This window comes from Lotus japonicus, chromosome 5 (assembly GCF_012489685.1).
Source record: "Lotus japonicus ecotype B-129 chromosome 5, LjGifu_v1.2".
NCBI lineage: Eukaryota > Viridiplantae > Streptophyta > Magnoliopsida > Fabales > Fabaceae > Lotus > Lotus japonicus.
The window spans coordinates 54,763,900-54,788,666 of NC_080045.1; the positions used below are offsets into that span (position 1 = coordinate 54,763,900).

Here is a 24,767-nt window from a genome sequence, read left to right on the forward strand (position 1 = left end):
GGGATGAAGATATATATATATATATAGAGAGAGAGAGAGAGAAACATTAGATATGAATGTATTATTGGAATGTAAAACAAATTTGATAAAAATCAAAGCAAATAAAAAAGAATTAAATACTATATATAAACTATACATAGGGATAGGCTATACAGAGGATAGTGCCTCAACTTGTACTATCCACATTCATTGAATCTCTATAGATCCTACATATATATTTCTTTTTTAACTACTTTGTTGTGTTTCATTTAAAGGCTTCAAGTTTGATTGACCTAAACTCAGAAATGGACTAAGCTGTTAGTAGTGGCCGGTTCTTCTAAAAGATCAAAACACTATGATCTGATTCCAACATCACACAATGCATGGTTCTCATCATGCTTTAGTGAAGCCAGGATCATAGGGTATGCCGGTAGCCGGTAACCACTCGCCTGCTTGGAGCCACTGATCAGCAGTGTATTTAATAGCATCACCTTTGCTAAGAACACCTTTTCCCCACTTGACTCTCTTCTGAACATTGGCACCTGATCCAGTGTTCCCAAACTCCGCAAAAAAGCACGTGTCAAGAAACTGGGTTCCTTGCCAAGGAAGAAACCCATCTGGCTGGATCAAGTCACCAATGTTATTCTCCATGAAGATCGCCCTTGAATAGGCCTTCCACGGCCGAGCCAGGTACGTCCTCACGGACTTATCCGCGGCAAGGCTTGGCTCCGGCACGATCTGGCAGTTCTGGATCACTGCTCCTGTGGGCATGTTCTTCTGGGCTGTTCCGTCGGCCACTACTATGTTTTGCTGATTCTTACCGGGTTTTCTCACTATGAGCTTGGAGCTTTGGATTAGGAGTGTTGAGTAGCCGAAGATGAAGTCCACCGTGCCGGAGATTTCGCAGTTTCGGTAGAACTGGCGGTGGGCGTGGGCATATAAGGTGTCTTGATAGCCGCTTATAGCACAGTCGAAGAAAGCCGAGCGGTCTCCTTGCACGCGAAGCGCTACTGCTTGGTGCTTGCTGGCGCCGGCTGTGTTCTCAAATCCCATTGACTTGGCCATGAAATCTGGAGCAACAGTCGCTGCACATTGATCAAACATTCAGTTTATGTGCTAAACTATGAGAATAAATTCTATGATTGTTATGGCAATTTTGGCAAGTATGCAGAATAAAAACACTAAATAAAATAAAATGGTTAAATGATCTATTGAGAAGCACTTACTGAACGTGGCAGATCTCATAGTCTTGTATCCATCTACGAAATTTTTATTACCAGTGATAACAGTCTTCTTAGGGCCATCCCCGTACATCAAAATATTAGGTTTTTTCTTGTCAATCTGAATGTACTCATCATAGACACCGGCCTTAACATAGATCACGTACCTACCCTTATGCTTTTTAGGGTAGGCGTTAATAGCATCAAGAATACTCTTATACTGGCCACTTCCATCCTTGGCAACCACCGCATTTGGCGGAACCGAACCTCCATTTTTCATCTCTGCCAAGAGCTTTCGATCCGCACCCGATATCCAAGATGGTAACCCATCCTGATCCACCTCAAGAAGGCGGCGAGACGAAGGTTTTACTTCCAAAGTCAAGTTCATGGCAGACAACACTTTTGAGATCCCAGAAACAATATCAAGCGCCAATGCCGTCAACTTCCCCACGTCATCCAAGCTCCCCGTTTGCAGCTGAGACTGGATCTTCTTCTCAGCGTCTGTGTTGAACCCGTCAAGGCATGATTCCTGGTATGCAAGTACCGCACCCAACCAGTTTTTCAGGTCAGCTGCACGCTCGTTCACATTGTTCATATTATTGTCCTTGACTAGGACCTGTTGAGATTTCAAGTGTCAATAAAAAATAAAAATAAAAATTAAGAAGTATCATATTAAATAAAGTATAATGCCTATAAGCACAGCATAAGAACGCACAACCCAAGGGAAATTGATTTGATTGGAATTAATTATATTTAGGGGTCCACTGAAATGAATTTGATTAGTTAAAGTTAATCGTTGTGTTGGTTGTGCTAGAAATTCACTATTTTGTCTACCATTGCTATCAAATTAAAAAAATGAAATGTTGAATAATATATAAGTGAAAGGATCATAACAGGACCTTGGACGCTTGTAACTCCTCAATGGCAAACTGTAACAAGTCCTTGCAATCCTCCAGGGCCATCTTGATGCTGCTATTGCTGTTTCCATGCTCTACCGTGAGTTTGTCGCTAAGGTTGAAGCCTTTGATGACGCTGTCCATGGAGGTTTTCACCACCGTTGCGATGTACTCCTTTGGATCGTCTGAGTCGCTCACTGGTTTGAGAGTATCAGTGCATAGCTTCTTGTCTTCGGCGTTTTGGCACACGGCCTGCACAGATTTGCTATGTGTGTTTATGTCATTGTTGTTGCCGGTTTCAGGGGCCGCGCTATTGTCATTGTTAGTGCGGACAAGTGCAACCACGCCGACGACAACACCCACAACGAGAATGAGAGAAACGGCGGAGGCAACTGTTTTGTTCTTTTCCATTTTCTTTTACCCTCCTCTTCTTAATTTGGTTTTGTGAACTCTTTTCTTACCCTTTAAATGGTGTTTTGTATGTGAAAGGGATAATGCAATGGGTTTCAAATTCTCTATGTGGGGATGGTGTTGTGAGCGATATTAATGGGGATTGTTGATTGAACCATTTCTAGAACTTTGGTTTCCTATTGATGGTTCAAGATTTTTATTTTTAGGGACATTGACCATTTCTCTCTTACTTGATTCTTGGCTTCAGAGAGCTCTACTATAAGTATAAATCAACCACACCACTCATTGCGGGGGGAACTTCATTTGCCATGTATTATGCATGCTCCTTCGCTATCCTTCACTTCGGTTTCCACAACTTTCAACCTTTCAATTATCTCCATTTTACGAAATTACTATAATAACAATATCTGTGTATAATCAACAAAAACTTACTGTTGGATCATAAGAGTGGACATTATTTTCATGTGGCCATTTTGTGTTTTTATTGAGAGGTGATCATGCATAAGTTAAGTAGTTTGTATTAAACTTTCATTATATCATTTTCGCATGGTTCCTTTTTTTAGTTATTTTTTTAAACGACAACTTTTCCTTGGTATTTTAATTTCAAGTGAAGAAACAACACGGGGAGAAATTCGCTCATAATGTTTGGCTGAGCGAAAGTTGAGACAGAGACAGAATTGCACAATTTGGAAAAGCAAGGATTCACTATTTTTCATTTTTTTAATATAAAGAATAGATCATCTAATTGAATCACTCGTATTTTCTAGGAATGGAGTTAGGTGTATGAGTCACTAATTAATTAAAAACATCTGAACTTAATGAAAACTTCTTTGTTAATCATTTGAGGGATCGGAATTTAGGAAAGATAGTTGATCAATCAACTTATTAAGGAATTAATGAAGTTTGATTGAATTGAAGTTGATGATATTCACTACTTAAAAAACCCAAGTTAACGAGGGGAGAAATCACTCAGTCGAAGTGAAAAAAGACTTTTTTACTTTGAAAGTATACTTTTTACATATATTTACTAATCTAGTGTATCTTTTTTTTTAATTACCAAGTTAGTGTATATCGCCACTTAGAGTGGCGATACCACTTTTTTTTTTTCTTTTCTTTTGTTAAAATCGCCACTACCAGTGGCGATACCAATCTTTTCTTTTTTTTTACTTTCTTCTTTTGCGACGGAAAACTCTGTCACAAAAATCATAGTGCAAAATATAAACAGCACTAGTGACAGAATGTGGAGGAGAAGTAATTCGTCACAAAGAATTTAGCGACGGATATGTATTTGCGACGACAGTTTTATCCGTCACAAAATCCTTATGAATTATGGAAACTGAATTATCGACGAAAGCTTGAGAAGGTTCCGTCGCAAAAATAAGTGACGGAATATGCTTCGTGACCGAATTCTCCGTCGCAAAAGAAGAAAATCACTAATGCTGGTTATATTTTGCACTAGGACATTGTGACGGAAATTTCCGTCGCAAATAAAGAAAGTAAAAAAAAACTGGTATGATTTTAACAAAAAAAAAGAAAAAAAAAAGTGGTATCGCCACTTAGAGTGGCGATATACACTAACTTGGTAATTAAAAAAAAAATGCACTATATGTAAATATTTGTAAAAAGTATACTACCAATGTAAAAAAGTTGGGAAAAAAATCCTTGCTGAATTAGCGACGGCAATAGCGAGAGATTTAAACTCGTCGCTGAAATTGACGTAAGTAAATTTTAGACACGGATTTTGGTTTCCGTGACTAGACTATACAATTCCGTCGCTAAATAACTTACCATTTCAGCCACTAATTGTGACGGAAAATTCCGTCGCTAAATAGGAGCCATTCTTAGTGGCGGCGGAATAATACAAAAGCGCTCGCGAAGACAATAATGCCACGCTGAATCCCTTCGAAAGTTTGCGACGGAATTATTACCTCGCTAAATACTTTCGCACGTTTAGTGGCTACTTTGTGACGGAATGTCAGCGACGGAAAATATTCATCGCTAAATTCATAGCTAAAACTCAGATGAAAACTTGAGGCATTTAGCGACGGATTCTTGGCGAGTAGTGTTGATGCATAGGTAAAATATATATGTTGAATCATTACGATACTGAAAGAGGTGATTGATGAAATGTAATCCCAATGTATCATTGTTATATCCATTTTTTTAATTTTCACTTGTTAATTACTTATAAATTGGTACTCAACAATCATTTTTCAAACTTGTGAGTCTCAAAACATCAAAATCTTCAAACTATTGAATGACACATATAGTATCGAACTATCAATAATTTACTTTGTTAATTGATTCACCACCTCTTCAAACACAAAAATCACTCATCATCTCCGCATCAAACACAAACTCGCCTATGCATGTAGCTTTTCAACCACAAATTAACTTTTACTCGCTATGTGCTCCAATATTATTTTGCCCATCGTAATCCTTCAAGATATATTTTTTAAATCAAGCTCCTCAATGTTTGCAACCACTTTATCCAAGCCAGGAGCCACCAGCCCACCATCTGCATATTTACCATCCGTCATCGATGGAGTGTTATCGTACTACAGTTAAACATGGAGATGATGACAAAGATGATTATGATGCCAGTTATAAAAAATAACAAACATAGGAGTTTCTTAAAACGTAATAAGAGATGCATAATATATTTACAAAGTACATAAGTTCGAATTTTGGAAATGTCATTTATTAAAACGAATAACACTACAGTTTCTCAAACACGTGAGACATCGGGCCAAACACAAAAAAAAAAAAAAATTGTTTGCGAAATCATTTTCTAGAAGTCTTCAATATCATTATCTGTACAATTCTCCCATGCTTCCAAACCGCATGTACAAGATGATTCCACCTGAGCTTCAAAGTAAAAGCTTCCAAGTAGAATCGAAGTCTGCTGAAAACGAATGAAGCTTAGCTAGCTTGTTCTACATAACTAGATAGATTTGTGTACATAAAATTACACAACTACAGCTAAAAACAAATCCCCAACCGCGAAGATTTTCGCGCAGCATCATTCTCTCATTGATTGATCTAAAATACTAAAACTCGCGTGCCTTTTAACCTTTGACAAAACCAACTGTGAAAGGAACGCCAGTAGCCTTCAACCAATCCTCAGCTCTTCCAGCAGGTCCAGCTCTGAGGAACTGGCCAGCAGTGAATTGTGCAGCCTCATTCTTATTAATATTGGGATGGTAACCCTTCCACCTAACCCTTCTTTTAAGGTTAGCGCCAGGTCCCACGTTAGCATGTTCAGCATAATACAATGTATCGAGAAACTGATTCCCTTCCCAAACACTCCACCCTACTGGCTGAATAAAATCACCCAAATTCGACTCCATGACCACTGTTTTAGCATAAGCCTTCCATGGCCTTCCAAGATACGACTTGAACTGAAACCTTTGAGGGAACAAGGCCCTTTCCGGAACTATCTCACAATTCTGGATCACGATCCCTGTGGCCATGTTTCTTTGTTTTGTGCCGTCTGCGGTCACAGTGTTGAACTGGCCGGGTCCTGGCTTCCGCACGATGATTCTAGAATTCTGGATGAGGGTCGCCGAGGCGCCAAAGATGAAGTCCACCGTGCCAGAGATTTCACAGTTGCGGTAGAATTGACGATTCGCTTGGACGTACAAGGTGTCTTGGAAGCCGCGCATGGCGCAGTCAAAGAAAGCTGACATGTCTCCCTGGTTCCGGAAGGCAACTGCTTGGTGTTTGGCGGGACCGGCTGTGTTCTCAAATGCCATTGATTTGGCGATGAATCCTACAGCAGTATTGGCTGCATGCATGCTTGCAAACGTTAATAATTCATGCATGATTAGAAGCCATAACCAATAAAAAAGTTCAAGACACTATCAAACTTTTGATTTGTTTCTAATTTTATAGACATGGTATACTTACCAAAGGTGGCAGTTTGCATTGTCTTCACACCATCTACAAAGTTCTTGTGACCAGTGACAATGGTCCTTGTAGGGCCATCTCCATACAAGAGCAAATTCACAGCTTGTTTGGGGACGGTGATGTACTCATCATAAACCCCAGCCCTGACATAGATAATGTATCTTCCTTTGAACCCCTTCGGGTACGAGGCAATAGCACTCGCAATGGTTTTAAATTTACCACTTCCATCTTTAGCAACCACGGCATTCGGTGTCACCTTACCTCCCTTCTTCATCTTCCCTAACAGCTTCCGATCAGCACCAGAAAACCATGAGGGGAGCCCTTCATGGTCAACCTCCTCAGCCTCTAGAAGGCGACGAGAAGCAGGGTTTAGGTCCAGCTTCAAGTCAAAGGTCTGAAGAATCCTGGACAAGTCCGAGACAATGTCAAGGGCTATCCCAGTGAGCTTCCCCATCTGGTCCAAACTACCCTCTTGCAATTGTCCCTTAACCGCTTCCTCACCACTTTTCCCATCTTCAAACCCTTCCATGCAAGATTGTTGGTATGACATGACAGCGCTCAACCAGTTCCTGAAGTCAGGGGTCTGTTCATGAACAGCTTGTATGTTGTTGTCACGGACTAGATTAGTCGCGGACTCGAGACTATCTATGGCGAACTGCATCAAGTCCTTGCAGTCGTCAAGGGCCATTTTCATGCCGGGGTCCTTGCCGCCATGATCCACCGTGAGCCTGTCGCTCATGTTCATGGCTTGGATGACGCTCTTGGCGGTTGCTTCCACCACTGCCGCTATATAAGCGTTCGGGTCAGAGGAGTTGGTGGGTTTCACGGTGCTGAGAGTGTCGTGACAGAGCTTAGGGTCTTCGGTTCCCTCACACATTGACTTCACGGATTTTTGTTGTGCTGCTACCACAGGATCAGTTGTGTCTTTTTTGTTAACAACTACCACAACGCCAATGGCAACACCCACCACCAGGATGAGGGATACACCAGAGGCAATTATTTTTGTATTCATGGTTTTGGTTTTTTTCTTTTTTTTTTTCCTCTTCTTGAGATTTTTTATCTTGTACTTATTCTACCAGGAATAAACGAAAAGCACAGTTAGGAAGGATGAAAAGTATATATAGATTTCCTCCCCTTTATTGGTTTCTTGTGTGGGAAGGTGATATGATTAGTTTATTAGTGTAATAGACAAATCTACCACAAGGATTGATGTTTTTATAGGTAGTTCAACTTTTTTCCATCAATCTTAGAATAGTGGTGAAGGGTAACCTTAACATGAATGAGTGTTCAGAATTGTTGTTGGTTTCAGAATTGTAGGGGAGGATTAATTAGGACACTGCTATTTCTTGATCAATTTATATCTACAATAGAGAGAATATTCCTATAATAAGCGAGAATGGTATTTTCCGGGTAAAGTTTTGTGTTGAGTTGGTGGTAGAAAATGTGGGCTTGTATTTGTGATGGCTAAGAATAGTTGAGGCCTCCTAGTTCTGGACCATTTTTCAGTCCATAGATATTCTTCCTAGTCGTCCTTTGTTCAAGCTAAACCGCAGGATAATTCGTGGTGGACTTAAAAGTAGAACAAACAAAACAACAGCCTCAACATTGAGCAGTGAAACAGTAACTCACTTTCACTTCCAGAAAATCGTAATTGAAATTACAAGTTATACAAACCCAATTGAACCAGCATTTTAATTAAAAAAAAATAAAAGAATTAATCTAGTAATAAAAGGCTTTTGTCACTATAATTGTCTCCAATAAAGTAGTCCAATGACTAGCTATTTGCTAAGAAAAGAATATACTCATTTCTCTTTTGCAATTTTTCACAAAACTAAAATGGCAATAAAAAATAGAGAAAACAAATAACATTTAAAAGAATAGAAGCAAGAAAACCTCAAAGGACCTCATAGATTATGAACAAAATGAATGCAGAGTAGGACAAAAAGCCTTGTTCGAGTAATTTACCACCAGCATCTGAAGCAGTCTCTTATATTTTGCATGCACAATTGTGCACATACTCACAGATATAGAGATATAGAGAGAAAGAGATACAGAGAGATTAATTTGCTGTTTCACCAGCAGGTCCAGGTCGTGCAGTCAACAATGGTTGAAGAGCTTTGACTACAATGCTCATGTTGGGTCTGAAATCAGCTTCATATTGCACACATAGTGCAGCAACAGCAGCCATCTGTAATTAATCAAGCATCATGCTGTTATAAATGAATATTCTTCCAGGGATTTTTTGTATTTATCTTTAAGGGTAGTTATTCCGAGTGCGTGTGGTTCCTATGATGGTTTCTACAAACATGTTCATATTATTTTGCATATTTTCCTCTAGCATAATGCAGACCAGTAATGGCTCTTCCTATTGCTCCACTAATTAATACATTCAACGAATTCCTCCCAAAGGAACTTATAGAGGTTTTAGATTCAAATTCTGGCCTCCTTCATAGTATTACTATTTACTATTAAGTACCCAAATAAAATACAAGAATTCTGAGGCTATCTCTAGTGGAAAGCTTCTTTTACACAGTTTTCCAATTCATATCCATATAGTCAATTACAATACAAGCTATAAAACACCTCCACAAACAGTTCAGACCACCATAGCAAGAAAAATGGTGAAGATAAAAATGAGATGAAAAATATATACTCAGATAAAAAATACCTTAGCAACAGCTTTCGGTGGGTATTCTCCTCCTAGTCTTGTATCAACACACTGCCTGACTTTATCTTCACTTAGTTTCGGTGTAGCCTGAAACAAATACCAATTGTGAGCAGCTAGGATCTTAGAGTTGAAAGTAAATCATAATAAAGAGGCTTGGATTCTGGTTCTTTTTCTCTTTTGTTGGAGCAGGGGAGGAGGGTGTAAAGATATAGCTTAAATTAGTACCCAAGTAACAAGACTCTGCTGTCCACGTGGTAGGGTATGATCAACTGGTTTCCTTCCAGTCAAGAGTTCCAGAAGGACAACACCAAAACTGTACACATCACTCTTAGCATTCAATTGTCCGGTCATAGCATATCTGCAATCACAAGATTAGACAGATTATTGTTTAGCAATTGAGGCTAGGAGACTATATATTTATACTTGGTTTGTCCTTGTCCACATTTATAAAAAGATAAAGAAACACAAAATATGTGGGAATTGGTCATAATTGTTTAGTCAACTTTGGCTGAAAGGACATTTCCTATAGCTTTTTCCAATAATTCTTCAGCATTTACATAACAGAACGAAGGGTTCTATCCATGATATCCAATAGGTATTGTTACGCATATAAATAGGGATTGGCCTTGTAATTGAGATATGTTGAATATTGTTGAGATAATGAAACCCCTTCTATCCCTTTGTTCTCTCTTCTCTGTCCCTATTCCCTCTCTTCTCCCTCTCTCAGATTCTGGTTATATCATTGGTATCAGAGCACCGATCCGGTGCACCTGAACCAGAGAAAAGAAAAGAAAATGGAAGCTTGGTGGGAAAAATTTGAAAGCATGTGTGAATCCTGGACCCGGGAGTGTGAGGAACGACGCAGGTTCTGGGTGGAGCGTGACGCCGCACATGAGCGATACCTGGCGGAGCAAGCGGTGAGGTACGAGGCGAAAGCGGCGGCGGCGATTGCTTTGGCAGAAGAAAAACTCGCAGTGGAGGCTGAAAGAGAAGCCACCGCGGAGGTCAAGCGAGCAGCGACAACCACCGCTGAGGCGGAGCGAGCAATGACGGTGAAGGAAGAGAAGGATGGAATCTTCATATTCCAGAAGCCACATATTGGGTCGTCAATGGTCGTTCCCATGAACACAGGAACGCTCATCTTCGTCAAGAAGCTGCGAAGTGTCTCTTCAATGGCCAACCGGCCACCGGCGAAGCCGCCGGATTCGGTGGATTCAGTTCGAAGAGCTGTGCAAGAAGACGGAAGAAATACGCCTGCGTGAAGAAGCTCGCCAGCGTGAAGAGGCAGCGGCGGAGTACGAGTGGCACGTGGCAGAATACCATCGGTACATGGCGGCGTATGAGCGGTACGAAGCCAAAGCGGCGGCGGAGGCCGAGCGCATCGCTGAGGAAGAGCGCGCGGCGGCGGCGCGAGAAGCGTCGAAGGTGCCGGCGATTCAAGAAAAGGAAGAAACAGAGTGTGCGATCTTCGTCCAGAACCCGCAGATCGGGTCTCCCATGGTGATTCCGGTCCCAAACAGCAGCGATTTCAGGTCCATTGAAGTCGTCGTACCTCGAATTCGGGAATCCAGATTCGTATTTTCCCAAATTAAAAATCTAAGGTTCCAGGAGCCCCAAATCGGAGTTTTAGGGTTCCTCGATGGTGATTTGTCCCAATCCGGCGATGTTCTTTGCAATTACGGCGGCGATCTAACTTTCGGAGGAGGAAGAAGGCCTCCACGGAAGCCACCGGACATATTCCTTCCCGGCGGAGACCCCTGCTGCTTGGTCAGAAAGCGTTACCTTCTGGTCTTGTCCAAGCGTCCACCGGCGAAGCTGCCGGACTCATTTCTTTGCGGCAGCGAACTGTCCTGGGCCGTGTACTCTCGCCGACCACCTCGAAAACTGCCTGATTCCTCACCTTGCGGCGGAGAACCTTGTGTTTGGACCTCAGTCATGGCGACAAGGCCGCCGGCGAAGCCACAGGACTTCGGCGTCGGACCGGACACGACGGCAGAGGCCACTGATTCCATAGCTCAGCGGCGAGGGGTGTGCGTGTGTGTGTGTTTGGTTGCTACAATGACAAAGCGAAGGAAGAGGGATGAACAGTGCTCCCCTCCGAGTGGGCCAGGCCCAAACTGCTCTTGGTAGGACTTGGGCCTTGCAGGAGGAACAAAAACAAAAAGTCCAAGTGCTGCTGCAATGGGTGGACATCAGCTTGTGTTGGCCCATTCGTTTTTTTTTTGGAGTTTTTTTTCATTTCATTGTTGCTTCGAGCCCCTGTTTCTGTGTGTTACATTTTCTTGTTTTTAATGTGGTTTGGTTGTATTTTGTTCTTGTTAGTGTTTGGATTTTGATGAGTTTCCTTGAGGACAAGGAAAATTTTAAGGGGAGGGATATGTTACGCATATAAATAGGGATTGGCCTTGTAATTGAGATATGTTGAATATTGTTGAGATAATGAAACCCCTTCTATCCCTTTGTTCTCTCTTCTCTGTCCCTATTCCCTCTCTTCTCCCTCTCTCAGATTCTGGTTATATCAGGTATAAAATGATGCACGTGATCTGATATCTAACTTTAACAATTTGATATTCATATCTTACTCTGGTGCATGATAACCAAAGGTCCCAAGGACACGAGTAGAATGAAGACGTGCAGCCATGTCCGGAGCCTGATTCGATAAATCAAAATCTGCAATTTTAGCAACATCATCATCAAAGATTAGCACATTGCTTGACTTGATGTCCCGGTGGATAATGTGGGGATCAGCCTTCTCATGCAAGTATTCAAGCCCTCTTGCAGCCCCGACGGCAATTTTCACTCTCTGTGCCCATGTCAAAACAGGACCAGGCTGTGCTCCTTTAACACCTTTTCTGCCTGCAAGTAAGAACAATGGCAACATTTATATATGATAACAATACAGACTAAGCTCAGATGTATCGCAAGTCGCAAGCAGTGACATTACATGTCAAGGCATCCAAAGGAATAAAAAATTGTTAACATCCATAATCTTCTCAGTTCCTCTCTAACATAGAAAAATAATTCAGCATGTGTTGATTGATCTTAATAGTTTTCCAAATCGACCAATTGAAAGGAAAAACTATATACCATGTAAAATATCATGAAGAGACCCATTAGATGCAAACTCATAAACAAGAATACGGGAATTTCCATCAACTGAATATCCAAGCAACTGAACAAAATTTTCATGCTTCAGCCTTGATACCATTGAAACCTGAAAAGTCCAAAAACCAAGTAGTGTATGTGATTTGAACATTTCGTGTCCTGATAAAAGAAATATTAAGCCAAGGTTGTAAGACATATATACCTGAGCTAAGAATTCCTCATCAGGCTGTTTACTAGCATCTAACTTCTTGATTGCTGCAGCCTGACCATTTTTAAGTACACCATAATATACTCTTCCATAGGATCCCTCACCAATAAGAGAATCTTGCCCAAAGTTATCTGTAACTTCTTTTAGCTCATCTTCTGATATATTAGGAACTTCAATGGGTTGGGGTTTAACAGTCTGACCACCCTGCTTTGCAGTTTCAGAAGCATGATGATTTCCATCATTCCCTGCACATTAGTATTTATCAGAATAATCTCATCACATCCAATCAAACAAATCAACACAACAAAGTATCTAATAACAGTCTCAATCAATTATTACGGATAGAATCCAATCAATATGAAAATATCACTCAAAGATGCACCAACGCTTCAAAGTAGAAAACTACACTCGCCGCCCCTAATGCACACCTCTAGCTAATAAGAGTCAAATTACCTGACGGATTTTTTACAACATACGGTCCTCCGCTTTCAGCAGTCTTGTGGAAATCATCCTCTTCGCAACAATTGAAACAGCTCATGATTCTTTCCCACTGAAATAATCCATAAGCTTGTAAGATCATACAAATAATAGTTTACTTTTAAGCTTGAATATACAGTCTATTTATTCCAAAAACAAAAACAAAATGTACATGCTCATTGCTAGAAAGAAAAAACACCCTGATGATACTGCAAATTTGTTAGTTTTTTTTCCAATTACATCAATAACTAGTATTAACTATCCACTAATTCGATTCATATTAACTAAACTACGCAATTACCTGCCTAACTCTTAGAAATGCAATCAAATTCAAAAAAATGAAGTGTTATCCAAAATTATTTGCATAATCTAATCACTCTCAAGCAACAAACAAGTGATGCACAAAAAATTCACAGCATGAGATCAATGTTTCTCAAATATGCAATCGAGTGAAGCTAAATGAAAGCAGATCGAATCATTTTCTGCACAATCAGTGCAATTTGCTGTGAAATCAAAGCCAGCAGTGACAGATCATTCTATAGCAGAATCAGTTATCACCGACCGATATCAAATTCGCCAGAAAACAGAAAATTAAAAAGCAAGTGAGAATGAAGAGTGTGGTAGATCGATGATGAGTACCTGAAACGAAACGGAAGAGCGAAATTGCGGAGAAGAGAGTCAAGAGCGAGGCGCGGTGGTGCGGCGACGGTGTGAAGGGTGCGCAGGATAAGCAGGGAGGAGTGCGTAGGATAAAGGGGCGGATCGAAGCAGTGCTTGACTCGCTTTTGAAATGGAATCGAAAGTAGAATTATTGCTTGCGGTTACAGGGATTTTCTTCTGTCTAGAGCAGTACAGCTATGATTATCGATTATGTAAATATCTCACCAACTATTTAAATACTACCATTAATTCAGGCTTTTTACTCTCCTTTTTCAGCACAGGCTAGTCAGCATTTGACTTGTGGGACGCATACACTCGGTGTAAAAACAAACGTTACTTTGGCAATTGGCATGGTTTCGAGTTTGGAAAGAGTTTTCTCCTATTAATAAAAAAATTGTTTATTTTATTAAAAAAATAAAGCTATAAAACTATATTTATTACGAGGTGTGGAATCTCGTATTAGACTAGACATGCTTGGGTATTGAGACATCTTGATGTTGTTTGTGTATCTGATTGTAGGGAACAATTGATGCTTTTAGTGATAATACAGACGTTCATAGCTACTGATGGAGGAAGAAAATTATCTCAGCGTTCGTGCCATGTTGGATAAAAATTGGATTGTTACATTCTCTCATGTTCATCAAGAGCTCAATTTGATAGCGGAAACTTTAGCTCGTCATACGTCTAGAGATGAAGTTCCTTGGCGGATATGGAACTATGGAAGTTTTCTCTTTCCATCTTGATTTTGTTTTGTGAGGCAGAATTTTGTGCAGATATGATTGAAGAACTAGTACCCTATCTATTTTGTATTTTATTTTTCTTTCTGATAACATTCTTTAACATTCCAAGTGACTAAAGCAAATGATATATGGACGGCTCCACAAGGTTTTATTAAAGTGAATGTTGATAGTGGGTGGACAGGAATGTGAGTTCAACAGGTTATGGGCTCATTGCTAGATCATGCAAGGGTGAACTACTAATTGATTCGCTCATTGCTAGATCATGCAAGGGTGAACTACTAATTGATTCGTCTCATCCCCAAGTCGAAAGACAAGACCCTTTGGTTGCTAAGCCTTAATGCTGCAATGGAGCATGACAGTTGCACAAGATTTGGAGCTGGAAAGTGGAAAGTGTCATTTTTTAGTCGGATTCGGCCTTTGTGGTGATATGATCCACCTCCTGTTGTTGATCAAGCTATCTTTGTAAGCTCATCTCTTACATCTTAATATGTTGAGCATTTTCCTTCCAAAACCATGTCTAGCAAAAAAAAAATATTTTTTTGAAATTTTCCTTAAAAAAATTATTGTTTTATATTTATTTCCACATCTTTAACATAATTTTTATTTATTAGTCTTTTTAAAGATATTAATATAAGTCTTGTAAACAAAAAAATAGTAAAAGTCAACGCCAAATATGTCATTTAGAGAAATTATTTATATTATTCATCGATGCAATTATAGTAAAAGAACAAAGATGTAATTATAGTATAATATCTACAACCCATTTAATTTGTATTATATGTTATTTATAACATTTTTATAACAGAATCTTGACCAATTAATTAGTTTGAATTGGTTTGGTTAGTGGTTCACTACATTTTAAACTCCAGTCCAACTAATTGTAATTGATTCAATTATTATTGTTCCCTCCAAATTTCACAGATAGGTTAGAGGACAATGGAGTGTTCAGCACTTCAGCCTTAAGGTCCAAAATTCATAATGAGTGAAGAAGTACCCGCTGTTGGACCAAAATTCGCTTATAAAGGCTCATTTTGTTCTTTAGCTAGGCCGTTGGAGGTTTCTGATGATTTTATGGTGCAGTGATGGTGTTTAATTAAGTGTCATGACTGGTCCATTAAATGGGGTGGCGCCATTAATTCAGGTGAAGGAGGGACAACCGCCCCACTAGAAGCGGGGTTATGGTCTGCACATCGTGTATGAGTCTGGCGACTAGATCCAACACTATTGAGGAGATCCAGACATTATCACATTGGCATAGAGCTATCCCTTGATCAGACTAGAGGCTTGTGAAACATGGTCCATCCGGCTAGGTAAATCAAGTGCGATCTGCGTGTGCTTGGGAATAGCCACATGGAGGAGAAGAGAGGAAAACTTTTCATACCATTCTCAGCTAGCTTGCTCAAGCTCATAGAGGGACTTGAGCAATGTATAGACTTTATTAGGTTTAGAGGATGAAACCCCTTGTGGCAGCATCATGAATACATCTTCCTAAAGATCACTAATGTAAATGCCACAATGAATGGATGCAAGATCTAGAACAGAAAGAGAGCAACTAACTAAATGCTCTAACAAAGCTGCTGTAATGGTTCTAACATAATCCAATTCCCAGCTAACTAAACTAACTTGCTTAAGCAACCTGAGCTAGCTCCTTCCTCGCTCATCATGCTCTATAGAATGTATTTAAGCTGATTTTAGCAACTTAGATTTTCTAAATTGGAGCACAGTGGACATGAAACAAATACTTAAATGTCGCATCCAGAAAAAGTGCCATCAATGCTAAAATAAACAACAATAGCTATGTCATTATTTAACAGTGCAGGAATCAAGTACTGCAATATAAGTAGTTTCAGTTCACTTTACAGCTTAACATGACAAAAGGCATCAACACTTTTTGGGTCTTGGAATTGAACACCTCAGGATGGTTGATACAGATCAAGCTTTGGATTCGCTCCACTCTTGTAATGTTGGGGTTTCAACTCCAACATTTTTCATGTCAAACACATTGGCTGAAACCACCCAGATATTAGCCTTCATTACCATCTAATAAAATTTGATCACAATCTTATTTTTAAAAAAAGAACAAAATATCTCTCTGCCTTGAGGGAACCTAGAATATCAAAATGTAGCCACGAAGGAAATGGGTTTAAAGAATTGTGGGGCATGATAGCATAAAAAATATATCACCAGTGCAACCATGTTAATTCAAAGGAGAAAGCAAGAAATTTCATCTTCACAACAATAATGTCCTCAACTCATCAAACATGTCACCACTTTTATGAATGCATTATATTCCACTCCATAAGCCAATACCAACTTACTCATAGTTAAAATTTGATGTAATCATTCATGATGAATAGATTTCCGATTTACAACTATACACTCTTATAAGGGTGTTGCTAACTAAACTACACATCTTCAATGTCAGATAACTCCTTAATCTCTAAATTTCTAAGACGTGTTTTTGAAAATTGGCCAAACCCTAGTAATCATAAGTCAAACTAACCGCAACATAACTTCACAAAGATCAGAGATTTATCTCTCTGCTCAAATTCCTGGGCTTGGGCATATGAATGAATAATATATTTGGAACTACTAGATACTCTTCCCATCACAACACACAAATTTAAAAATAAGACATTGTTAAGCTGATCACACTAGTTTTCTGACCATTTTTTCCTTAAATATCTATGGCAGAGAAGGTCTTTAATAGATGGTTATCAAAATAAAGTTCCTACCATTTAATATGCAAGGATTTCAAGAAGCTGATAAATACATACCAAGATGAATGTCAGGTGTCGCTGCCGCTGTGGCGTCAACAATAACAGTTACAGGTTTATAGTCCAATGCTACAGCATCAAAGACAGTTTGCCTGATACAGTTTGGAGTTTGAACACCTACAAATAAAGCTATATTAAGTCTACACATAAATGTAAAACTGCAAACTCATGTACAGCATTAAAACACTTACTCACCAGTGACCACCAGACTATTAATTCCAGCTCCTTGAAGGACTGAATGAAGGTGTGTAGAAAAGAATGCACTAAACCTGGTTTTCACCAGTTTATAATCCCCTTCTCTAATTACCAACCCATCAACTAACTCTGCTCCTTCACTTCCTTTAGAGGTTGGACCAACTTTCCCTGGACTATATAGATGACGACGAAAGAGTTCAACATCTCTTCCTAAGGGATCATGTTCGCGTACAACCTGGAAATATTTTGAGAGACATTACTCAAGTCACTCAACAATTACAGAACTATTTTCTTAAATATCAACAGCACAAGATATCTAGTGAATATAAGTAGTTTTCTTCATTTCTTCATGTTGGCAAATAGAAAATATATGGACCATTCTGATAATAAGTCTCTTCAAAAACACTTAATTTGAGAACCTAAGGAATTATGAAAACTAAAATGAACTTAATTCTATACACTTTCAAAGAGGGAATGAACAGTTGTTACCCAAACTATAAGAATTCCACGCTCCCTGGCAACTTCCACAGCCTTAATCACATTGGGGACAATATCTTTCCCTCCTTTCACTAGCATAGGACCTCCTTCTACAAAATCTTTCTGCAAGCTCACAAATAAAGAGAAAAAGTTTAATATCTCCAAGAACACCCTGAGGGACAAGAAGAACAACATTGGGAAGAGACAGAGTGTACTAGTATCTACCTGCATGTCGATGACAAGAAGAGCTGTGCGTTTCCAATCCTCTGCCATTTTCAAAGGGTCAACTCCTTCACCAAGTCCGGATTTTGAGCGCTGTGACAACGATTATGGCCAATTGGGTCGCTTAGTATGTATTACTCCACTGCACAGGCGCTTCACAAAAATTTCAAAAACTCAACGAAACTCAAATACGCAGATCGAATCATTTTCCGCACAATCAGTACAATCTGTTGCTAAAATCAAGTTATCACCGACCGATATCAAATTTGCCGGAAAACCGAAAAAGTTAAAAGCAAGTGAGAATGAAGAGTGTGGTAGATCGATGATGAGTACCTGAAACGAAACGGAAGAGCGAAATTGTGGAGTAGAGTCAAGAGCGGGGCGCGGTGGTGCGGTGACGGTGTGAAGCGGCGGTGTTGTTCCGAAACCGATGAAATATGCGCAGGATAAGCAGGGAGGAGTGCGTAGGATAAAGGGGTGGATCGAAGCAGTGCTTGACTGGCTTTGAAATGGAATCGAAACTAGAATTATTGTAGAGAACAATTGATGTTTTTATTGACAACAAAAACGTTAATTGCTATTGATGGAGTAAGAAAATTATCGGTTCTTGTGTCATGTTGGATAAAGATTGGATTATTACATTCTCTCATGTTCATCAAGAGCTCAATTCGGTAGCGGGAACTTTAGCTCGTCACACGTCTAGAGATGCGGTTCCTTGGCGGATATGGAACTATGAAAGTTTTCTCCTTCCATCTTAATTTTGCTTTTGTGTTCGGACCTTATATTTTGTATTTTCTTTTTCTTTCTGATAACATTCTTTAACTTTCCAAGTGACCGAAGCAAATGATATATGGAAGGCTCAAAATGTTTGATTAAAGTGAATGTTGATATTGGGTGGACAAGAATGAGTTCAACAGGTTATGGGCTCATTGCTAGATCATGCAAGGCAGCAAGGGTGAACTACTACTTGATTCGTCTCATCCCCAAGTCGAAAGACAAGACCCTTTGGTTGCTAAGTCTTAATGCTGCAATGGAGCATGACAATTGTACAAGATTTGGAGCTGAAAAGTGGAAAGTGTCATTTTTTTAGTCGGATTCGACCTTTGTGGTGGGATCATCCACCTCCTATTGTTGATCAAGCTATCTTTGTAAGCTCATCTCTTAAACTCTTACATCTTAATATATTGAGCATTTTCCTTCAAAAACTATGTCTAACAAAAAAATTATTTTTTTGAAATTTCCTTAAAAAAATTATTGTTTTATATTTATTTCCACATGTTTAACATAATTTTTATTTATTAGTCTTTTTAAAGACATCTATATCTATATACTTTATAAAAGAACAACGTTATCCAAAAGAATTAGACACGTGACATTCTAAGATGCACTCTCATCACACACCCCTCATTGGCTGACAAGTGTCACAGCCACATGAATTCTCACAAATTTATTAATTGCATTGATTTCCCTATAATTTGGTTTAGTTGTCCCCCATTAAATGTGATTTTCTAAATCATTTCCTATAAATCAACCTCCTTATTGCTGATTTCATCACATACTCAAAATGTGTTTTTGCCATCCTTTTTCTGCAAGAATGAAGTTTCAACCTTCTCATATCAAAAGGTATGTTTTCGCACTTTCTATTCAATTGACCTGTTACATTTGATTTGGTTCCTTTAACTAATACTGAGTTGTAGTTGATGATTGCCAACAAAATGTATTGAAAGTTGTTAAGGAGGAGAAATAAGCTTTTGAAAGTTGTCAAGAAGGAGAAGATATGATGAATAGAAAGTGATGATAAATTTGTTATCCAAGTAGAACAAGAATAAAAATTTGTTAAGGAGGAGAAATAAGCTTTCCGTTCATGGTTCTCATATTTGTTATCCAAGTAGAACAAGAATAAAGATTGATGATAAACCATCTCTCTTTTGCTACTGCTTTTTACATTTCAAGTTACTTTTGGCATTTATTTTTGTTTTCGATACCGGGAAACGGAAAGTGTTTGAATTTATGTTTTGCATATTAGTTTTCAAGGTTTATTAATAAATTACGGTTTATATTTACAATTGCTTCTTTTATGATGATATGTTATTATTTTAGATGGATTCAAATCTTTCATTCTACTTGTGTTTACAACTTTTCCCTATAATGAACGAGTCTCTTTTTTGAAAAGCAAGATATGTATTGAGGTTGTATAATTTTATATACTTACAAACATTTTATATTAATTTCCATCATTTCAAAGCATCAACGACATATATTCTTAAAATACATAATTTGCGTGTGTGGAAAATCAATGAATAAAGATGATGATTTTGCATCATTTCTTTGATTTAAAATAATGTCCATTTTTAGAATGGAAAAAAACATTTCAAAAAATTAATTACTTATTAAATTCAAAAGCTATATATTTAAGGAAATTACAATTCGAAATTAATTTTTAATTTCCTTCAATTTCCTTACATAAACAACTTAACTATGGTAATTTGTAGTCAACTCATAAAAGATCTAATAAATGCTATATGGAATAAAAGTTGTATTCGTTTTCTTTTTAAAAATCTCATTTAAAACAATTAATTACATTTTAATACAGTAATTATTTCATTTTTCCAGTCAATTATTGCTATAATCGTTTTTTTAAACCCCATGTAAAATAATTAATTAAATTTTAATTCATTCATTATTTATTTTAGGAAATTAATATTCAAAATTAATTCATTAATTCCTTCAATTTCCTTAAATAAATTAATTAATGACGTGAATCAGTGCGAATATGTTTTGAAATAATTTCATTTAAAAAAAACGTTTTAAATATTTAATTACTTATTAAATTCATTAGCTATCTATTTAAGGAAATTATCATTCAAAATTAATTATTTATTTTCTTCAAATTCCTTATATAAACCACTTAATGGTATATTCGTTTTAATATTTAAAAAACCTCATTTGAAATAATTTATTACATTCTAATGCAATGAAAATTTGTTTAAGGAAATTCTTTTTCGAATCTCATTGATTAATTCTAAACAGTTTAATTATAACCGTTGATTACATCACTTAATTTAAATATGTATCATTGACAATTTTCAACACTTAATTCAAAAACATATTTTAAAAAAATCATAATACAACATTTAACACTAATTACTATTTAAAAAAGAGAAAACGTTGATTTCCTTATTTAACATAAATTGAATTGAATTGAATTAAAAGTATTTTACTACACATCAATCCTATGCCATATTTCAAATAGTCATGCAATTAATTCTGAGGCAAAATTACGTTATTAACTTTATTTATAATTAATGGTTTCCAATTTTAAAGCAATAATTACGGTGATTAATGATTCTAAAATAATAATTAGTCAAGTAAGTTTTATTTCCCTAATTACAAAGTCATTAATTTTGGAAAAAGTCAAAATAATTAAACATAATATGCGTGTGTTGTTACTTTATAAAGTTGTTTATATGTTTGTATAATCACTAAATAGAAATACGGTTGTATGTACTATACACTTTGATTTTTTGGGTGCCAAATAAAACTGTTTTTGAATTAAAAATACATATTCTATTTGAGAATGAAATATTCTTGACAACTTTAGTCATTATTAACCCTAATTTGAACTATATATACCCCTTATGTTACATTTCTCCTCCATCATTTCATCCATTTTCCAGCACTTGATATATTTGAAATTAACCTTTCTTCTGATAGCTTCAAGAATCGACGGTATGGCCAAAATCGATGGCTCCAAAGAGACCTGGACAATTGTTCGGAAGTCAATCGTCTATGGCTAAGTCCGAGTTTATATGGCTCCAAGCTACCCTTTTCAATTGACATGATTCTTATGGATGACAAGGTATAACACTTTTTTTTTGAATCACTCAGTTTAATGTAATTTTTGGATGGACATGGTTCTTATGGATGACAAGGTATAACAATTATTTTTCTAACTACTAAATTCTAATTCTGTGTTGTTAATGTTGGACAATCTCTGATCTTCTTTACTTATCTAATTTCAGGGTGTTAATATTCACGCTTCAGTTAGGAAGACTCTTATTTACCGATTTCAGTCTTTGCTAAGTGAAGGACGTGTATGTCAGATCTCATTCTTTGGTGTTGGTGAAAGCGGTCATGATTTCCGACCAACCTCCCATCCATTCAAGATCAACTTTGATATAAATACTGCTATACGATTTGTTCCTAATTAATAAGTCATGTTGTGGTTGTTGTTCAATATGTAAAGATAACGCATTTTAAAGGTATTTTTCTATTTTACTGTGTGAAATAATTAAAATTTATCAACAACATTTTCTAATTTTTCTCCTTATTTTGATACAGGTAAGACAAGTCTCCATAATATTTATGGGGCTACAAGAGTTCTTTTTAATCCTCTTATAAAAGAAATTGCCCCTCTTCGAGCTCGGTACATTCTATTAATACTTATTTTTCTAACATTATTCGTATTCAGATCTAACTGGTCTCAGGTTCTTAGAGACAAATGAAATTTTGGAGTGGAATGATTGAAAAAAGGTAAATTCTCTTTTAGTGACTAGATTTTGATTTTTCCTTTCATAATAATTATTTGAGTTTTTTTTTTACTTTTTTTTAGAAAAAATTTACAAAATGGAATGATCTCATAGATCAAGGAGTGAATATTTAATATTAGTTAATTCTATTATTTTTAAAATTGTAAAAAATAATTTTGCGATTTGAGTTTGAAATTTAAAAGGCTAAAAAGCATTTTTGGCCCCTGATGTTTCAAATTTGTGCAAACTCTACCCCTACTCTATTTTTGTCGACGTTTCTACTCCTCATGTTTTCAAACAGTGCACCGTCTACCCCTCCGTCAGTCAGGCTTTCTCAGGAGAGGTTCCTGACTGGATTAGAGAGATGAAGAGGAGTATATGAAGTTGATGATGATCAAGGAAATGATATAAAATAAATTTGCTTGATGTATATATCAATTATGTATGTAACTGAACTGGTTAAATGCATGTTTTGCTACTTACAGGTCTTGAGTTTGAATCCTCCATGTCCCTTTTTTTCAATTTCACTTGTAATTTCCACGTGGCAGGTCCAAAAAAAAAAGTCAAATCAGCTCATTCCGTTAGTTTTTTAACGTCTGACTGACGAAGGGGTAGACGGCGCACTGTTTGAAAACATGAGGGGTATAAACATTGACAAAAATAGAGTAGGGGCAGAATTTGCACAAACTTGAAACATCAGGGGCCAAAAGTGCTTTTTACTCTAAATTAATATATACACTTGTTTTGGATGTTCAGGCAAACATGAGGAGAGACTTCTCAGCTCCTTACACAAGAAGCTTCTACTTGTGTTTATTGGCAAACATTCAGAGTGTGGTCATTGCAGTGGGCTTTTAGCACAATCTCGCAGCTTAACAGTAATGGTGCACTAAATAATAGTAATTTGATCCAATTTTTCACTCATATTTTAATTATTTTGCTTAGACACAAAATAAGGTTTTTTTTCACTTTAAATCATTCGTGAATTCATTCATAATAATTAATTGGATTTCTTTTACTTTTTTAAGAAATGAATATAATTTATTGAATCAACTCATTGATTAAGGAGTCATAATTCAATTTAAGTTAATGCATTTCCTTTTTTAAAAATTGTAAAAGAAAAATTAAGATTTGAGTTTGAAATTTAAATTGAGCACTAAATAATATAATTGGTGCCAAATTTTCAGTCAGATTTTAAAACATTTTTCTTAAATGAGTATCATATGCTTATGTTTAGATTGCATGGTAAAAAACTTCCACAAGGAAAAATATTTTATATCAAAAATAATTCATGTAAAAAAAACTAATAATTTTTAGGTGACTCTTCATTCGCCTCCATTATGACTCCTAATTCTTACCACTTTTGTTAACTCTCGGGAACAATTTTTCATCTAATTTAAATATATTTTTCATAATTTTAAAATATTTAAGATTAAATATATATGAAGTTTTTGTCAAATTTTGCAAGTTGTGTGATACTCATTGTGGTTTTGTTTGGTTGAGTACTCATTTTTTCATATATTAATTCATTAATACATGCCTAAATAATGAGATCAATATTCGTCGTGCAACGCACGGGGTAAAAACACTAGTTATTATACATTTTCCGATGTATAAAAAAAAAGACATTATTATAAAAAACAATAGTAAAAGTCAACGCCAATTATGTCATTTAGAGAAATTAATATTATTTATATTATTCATTGATGCAATTATAGTAAAGGAACAAAAGCTTCCGTTGTAAAACAAAAAAAATAGTAAAGGAACAAAGATGTAATTATAATATAATATCTGCAACACATTTAATTTGTATTATAAATCGTCATGTTATTTATAACATTTTTATAACAAAATCTTGACCAATTAATTAGTTTGAATAAAGAATGAGTTGTTACATTCTCTCATGTTCATTAAGAGCTCAATTTAGTAGCAGAAATTTTAGCTCGTCAGACGTCTAGAGAGATGCAGTTTCTTGGCGGATATGGAACTATGGAAGTTTTCTCCTTCCATTTTGATTTTGCTTTTGTGTTCGGACCTTCTATTTTGTATTTTCTTTTTCTTTCTGATAATATTCTTTAACTTTCCAAGTGACCGAAACAAATGATAGATGGATGGCTCCACAAGGTTTTATTAAAATGAATGTTGATACTGGGTGGACAGGAATGAGTTCAACAGGTTATGGGCTCTTGTGAGATCATGCAAGGGTGAACTACTAATTGATTCATCTCATCCCCAAGTCGAAAGACAAGACCCTTTGGTTGTTAAGCGTTAGGTAGCGACGTAGCGTTTGGTGACAG

At 37.0% G+C, this 24,767-nt stretch overlaps 4 protein-coding genes across 8 annotated transcripts; all 4 read right to left on the reverse strand.

Annotated features, from left to right (window-relative positions):
* Positions 1-29: 29 nt before the first annotated feature.
* Positions 30-2,634, reverse strand: LOC130721513 (pectinesterase-like). Its single transcript, XM_057572312.1, has 3 exons — positions 2,099-2,634; positions 1,206-1,815; positions 30-1,064 (listed from the first exon to the last, which is right to left on the reverse strand). The coding sequence occupies exons 1-3, from the start codon at positions 2,504-2,506 to the stop codon at positions 373-375; spliced, it is 1,710 nt and encodes a 569-aa protein (XP_057428295.1). The 5' UTR covers positions 2,507-2,634; the 3' UTR covers positions 30-372.
* Positions 2,635-5,293: 2,659 nt separating this feature from the next.
* On the reverse strand, positions 5,294-7,618 carry LOC130716902 (pectinesterase-like). The gene is made up of 2 exons (XM_057566941.1): positions 6,416-7,618; positions 5,294-6,293 (listed from the first exon to the last, which is right to left on the reverse strand). Exons 1-2 carry the CDS (start codon positions 7,425-7,427, stop codon positions 5,575-5,577), a joined length of 1,731 nt encoding a protein of 576 aa, XP_057422924.1. The 5' UTR covers positions 7,428-7,618; the 3' UTR covers positions 5,294-5,574.
* Positions 7,619-8,295: 677 nt separating this feature from the next.
* On the reverse strand, positions 8,296-13,762 carry LOC130716903 (pto-interacting protein 1-like). The gene is made up of 8 exons (XM_057566942.1): positions 13,513-13,762; positions 12,850-12,946; positions 12,391-12,641; positions 12,171-12,297; positions 11,666-11,939; positions 9,309-9,441; positions 9,084-9,170; positions 8,296-8,603 (listed from the first exon to the last, which is right to left on the reverse strand). The coding sequence occupies exons 2-8, from the start codon at positions 12,932-12,934 to the stop codon at positions 8,475-8,477; spliced, it is 1,086 nt and encodes a 361-aa protein (XP_057422925.1). The 5' UTR covers positions 12,935-12,946; positions 13,513-13,762; the 3' UTR covers positions 8,296-8,474.
* A 2,288-nt stretch (positions 13,763-16,050) lies between these two features.
* Positions 16,051-18,940, reverse strand: LOC130720203 (probable inactive nicotinamidase At3g16190). 5 transcript variants are annotated; one of them, XM_057570823.1, is made up of 6 exons: positions 18,278-18,940; positions 17,948-18,037; positions 17,735-17,845; positions 17,246-17,480; positions 17,051-17,167; positions 16,051-16,279 (listed from the first exon to the last, which is right to left on the reverse strand). In XM_057570823.1, exons 2-6 carry the CDS (start codon positions 17,993-17,995, stop codon positions 16,206-16,208), a joined length of 585 nt encoding a protein of 194 aa, XP_057426806.1. In that variant the 5' UTR covers positions 17,996-18,037; positions 18,278-18,940; the 3' UTR covers positions 16,051-16,205. The 5 variants fall into 5 exon arrangements, with proteins under 5 accessions (XP_057426806.1, XP_057426809.1, XP_057426807.1 ...); XM_057570826.1 differs by having other exon boundaries at positions 17,948-18,086; positions 18,278-18,938; XM_057570824.1 differs by having other exon boundaries at positions 17,948-18,171; positions 18,278-18,938.
* Positions 18,941-24,767: the final 5,827 nt, after the last annotated feature.

Coding starts and splice junctions, on each gene's coding strand:
- LOC130721513 (XM_057572312.1), bottom strand. CDS start 2,506: ATGGAAAAGAACAAAACAGTTGCCTCCGCCGTTTCTCTCATTCTCGTT. Junction 1,816..2,098: donor AGGAGTTACAAGCGTCCAAG/GTCCTGTTATGA, acceptor AAATCTCAACAG/GTCCTAGTCAAGGACAATAA. Junction 1,065..1,205: donor TATGAGATCTGCCACGTTCA/GTAAGTGCTTCT, acceptor ATCAATGTGCAG/CGACTGTTGCTCCAGATTTC.
- LOC130716902 (XM_057566941.1), bottom strand. CDS start 7,427: ATGAATACAAAAATAATTGCCTCTGGTGTATCCCTCATCCTGGTGGTG. Junction 6,294..6,415: donor AATGCAAACTGCCACCTTTG/GTAAGTATACCA, acceptor GCATGCATGCAG/CCAATACTGCTGTAGGATTC.
- LOC130716903 (XM_057566942.1), bottom strand. CDS start 12,934: ATGAGCTGTTTCAATTGTTGCGAAGAGGATGATTTCCACAAGACTGCT. Junction 11,940..12,170: donor TCTTCATGATATTTTACATG/GTATATAGTTTT, acceptor TCTTACTTGCAG/GCAGAAAAGGTGTTAAAGGA. Junction 8,604..9,083: donor CACCGAAAGCTGTTGCTAAG/GTATTTTTTATC, acceptor GATTAATTACAG/ATGGCTGCTGTTGCTGCACT.
- LOC130720203 (XM_057570823.1), bottom strand. CDS start 17,995: ATGGCAGAGGATTGGAAACGCACAGCTCTTCTTGTCATCGACATGCAG. Junction 17,846..17,947: donor TTCTTGTCATCGACATGCAG/GTAGATACTAGT, acceptor GTGAGCTTGCAG/AAAGATTTTGTAGAAGGAGG. Junction 16,280..17,050: donor GACACCTGACATTCATCTTG/GTATGTATTTAT, acceptor GGGTGGTTTCAG/CCAATGTGTTTGACATGAAA.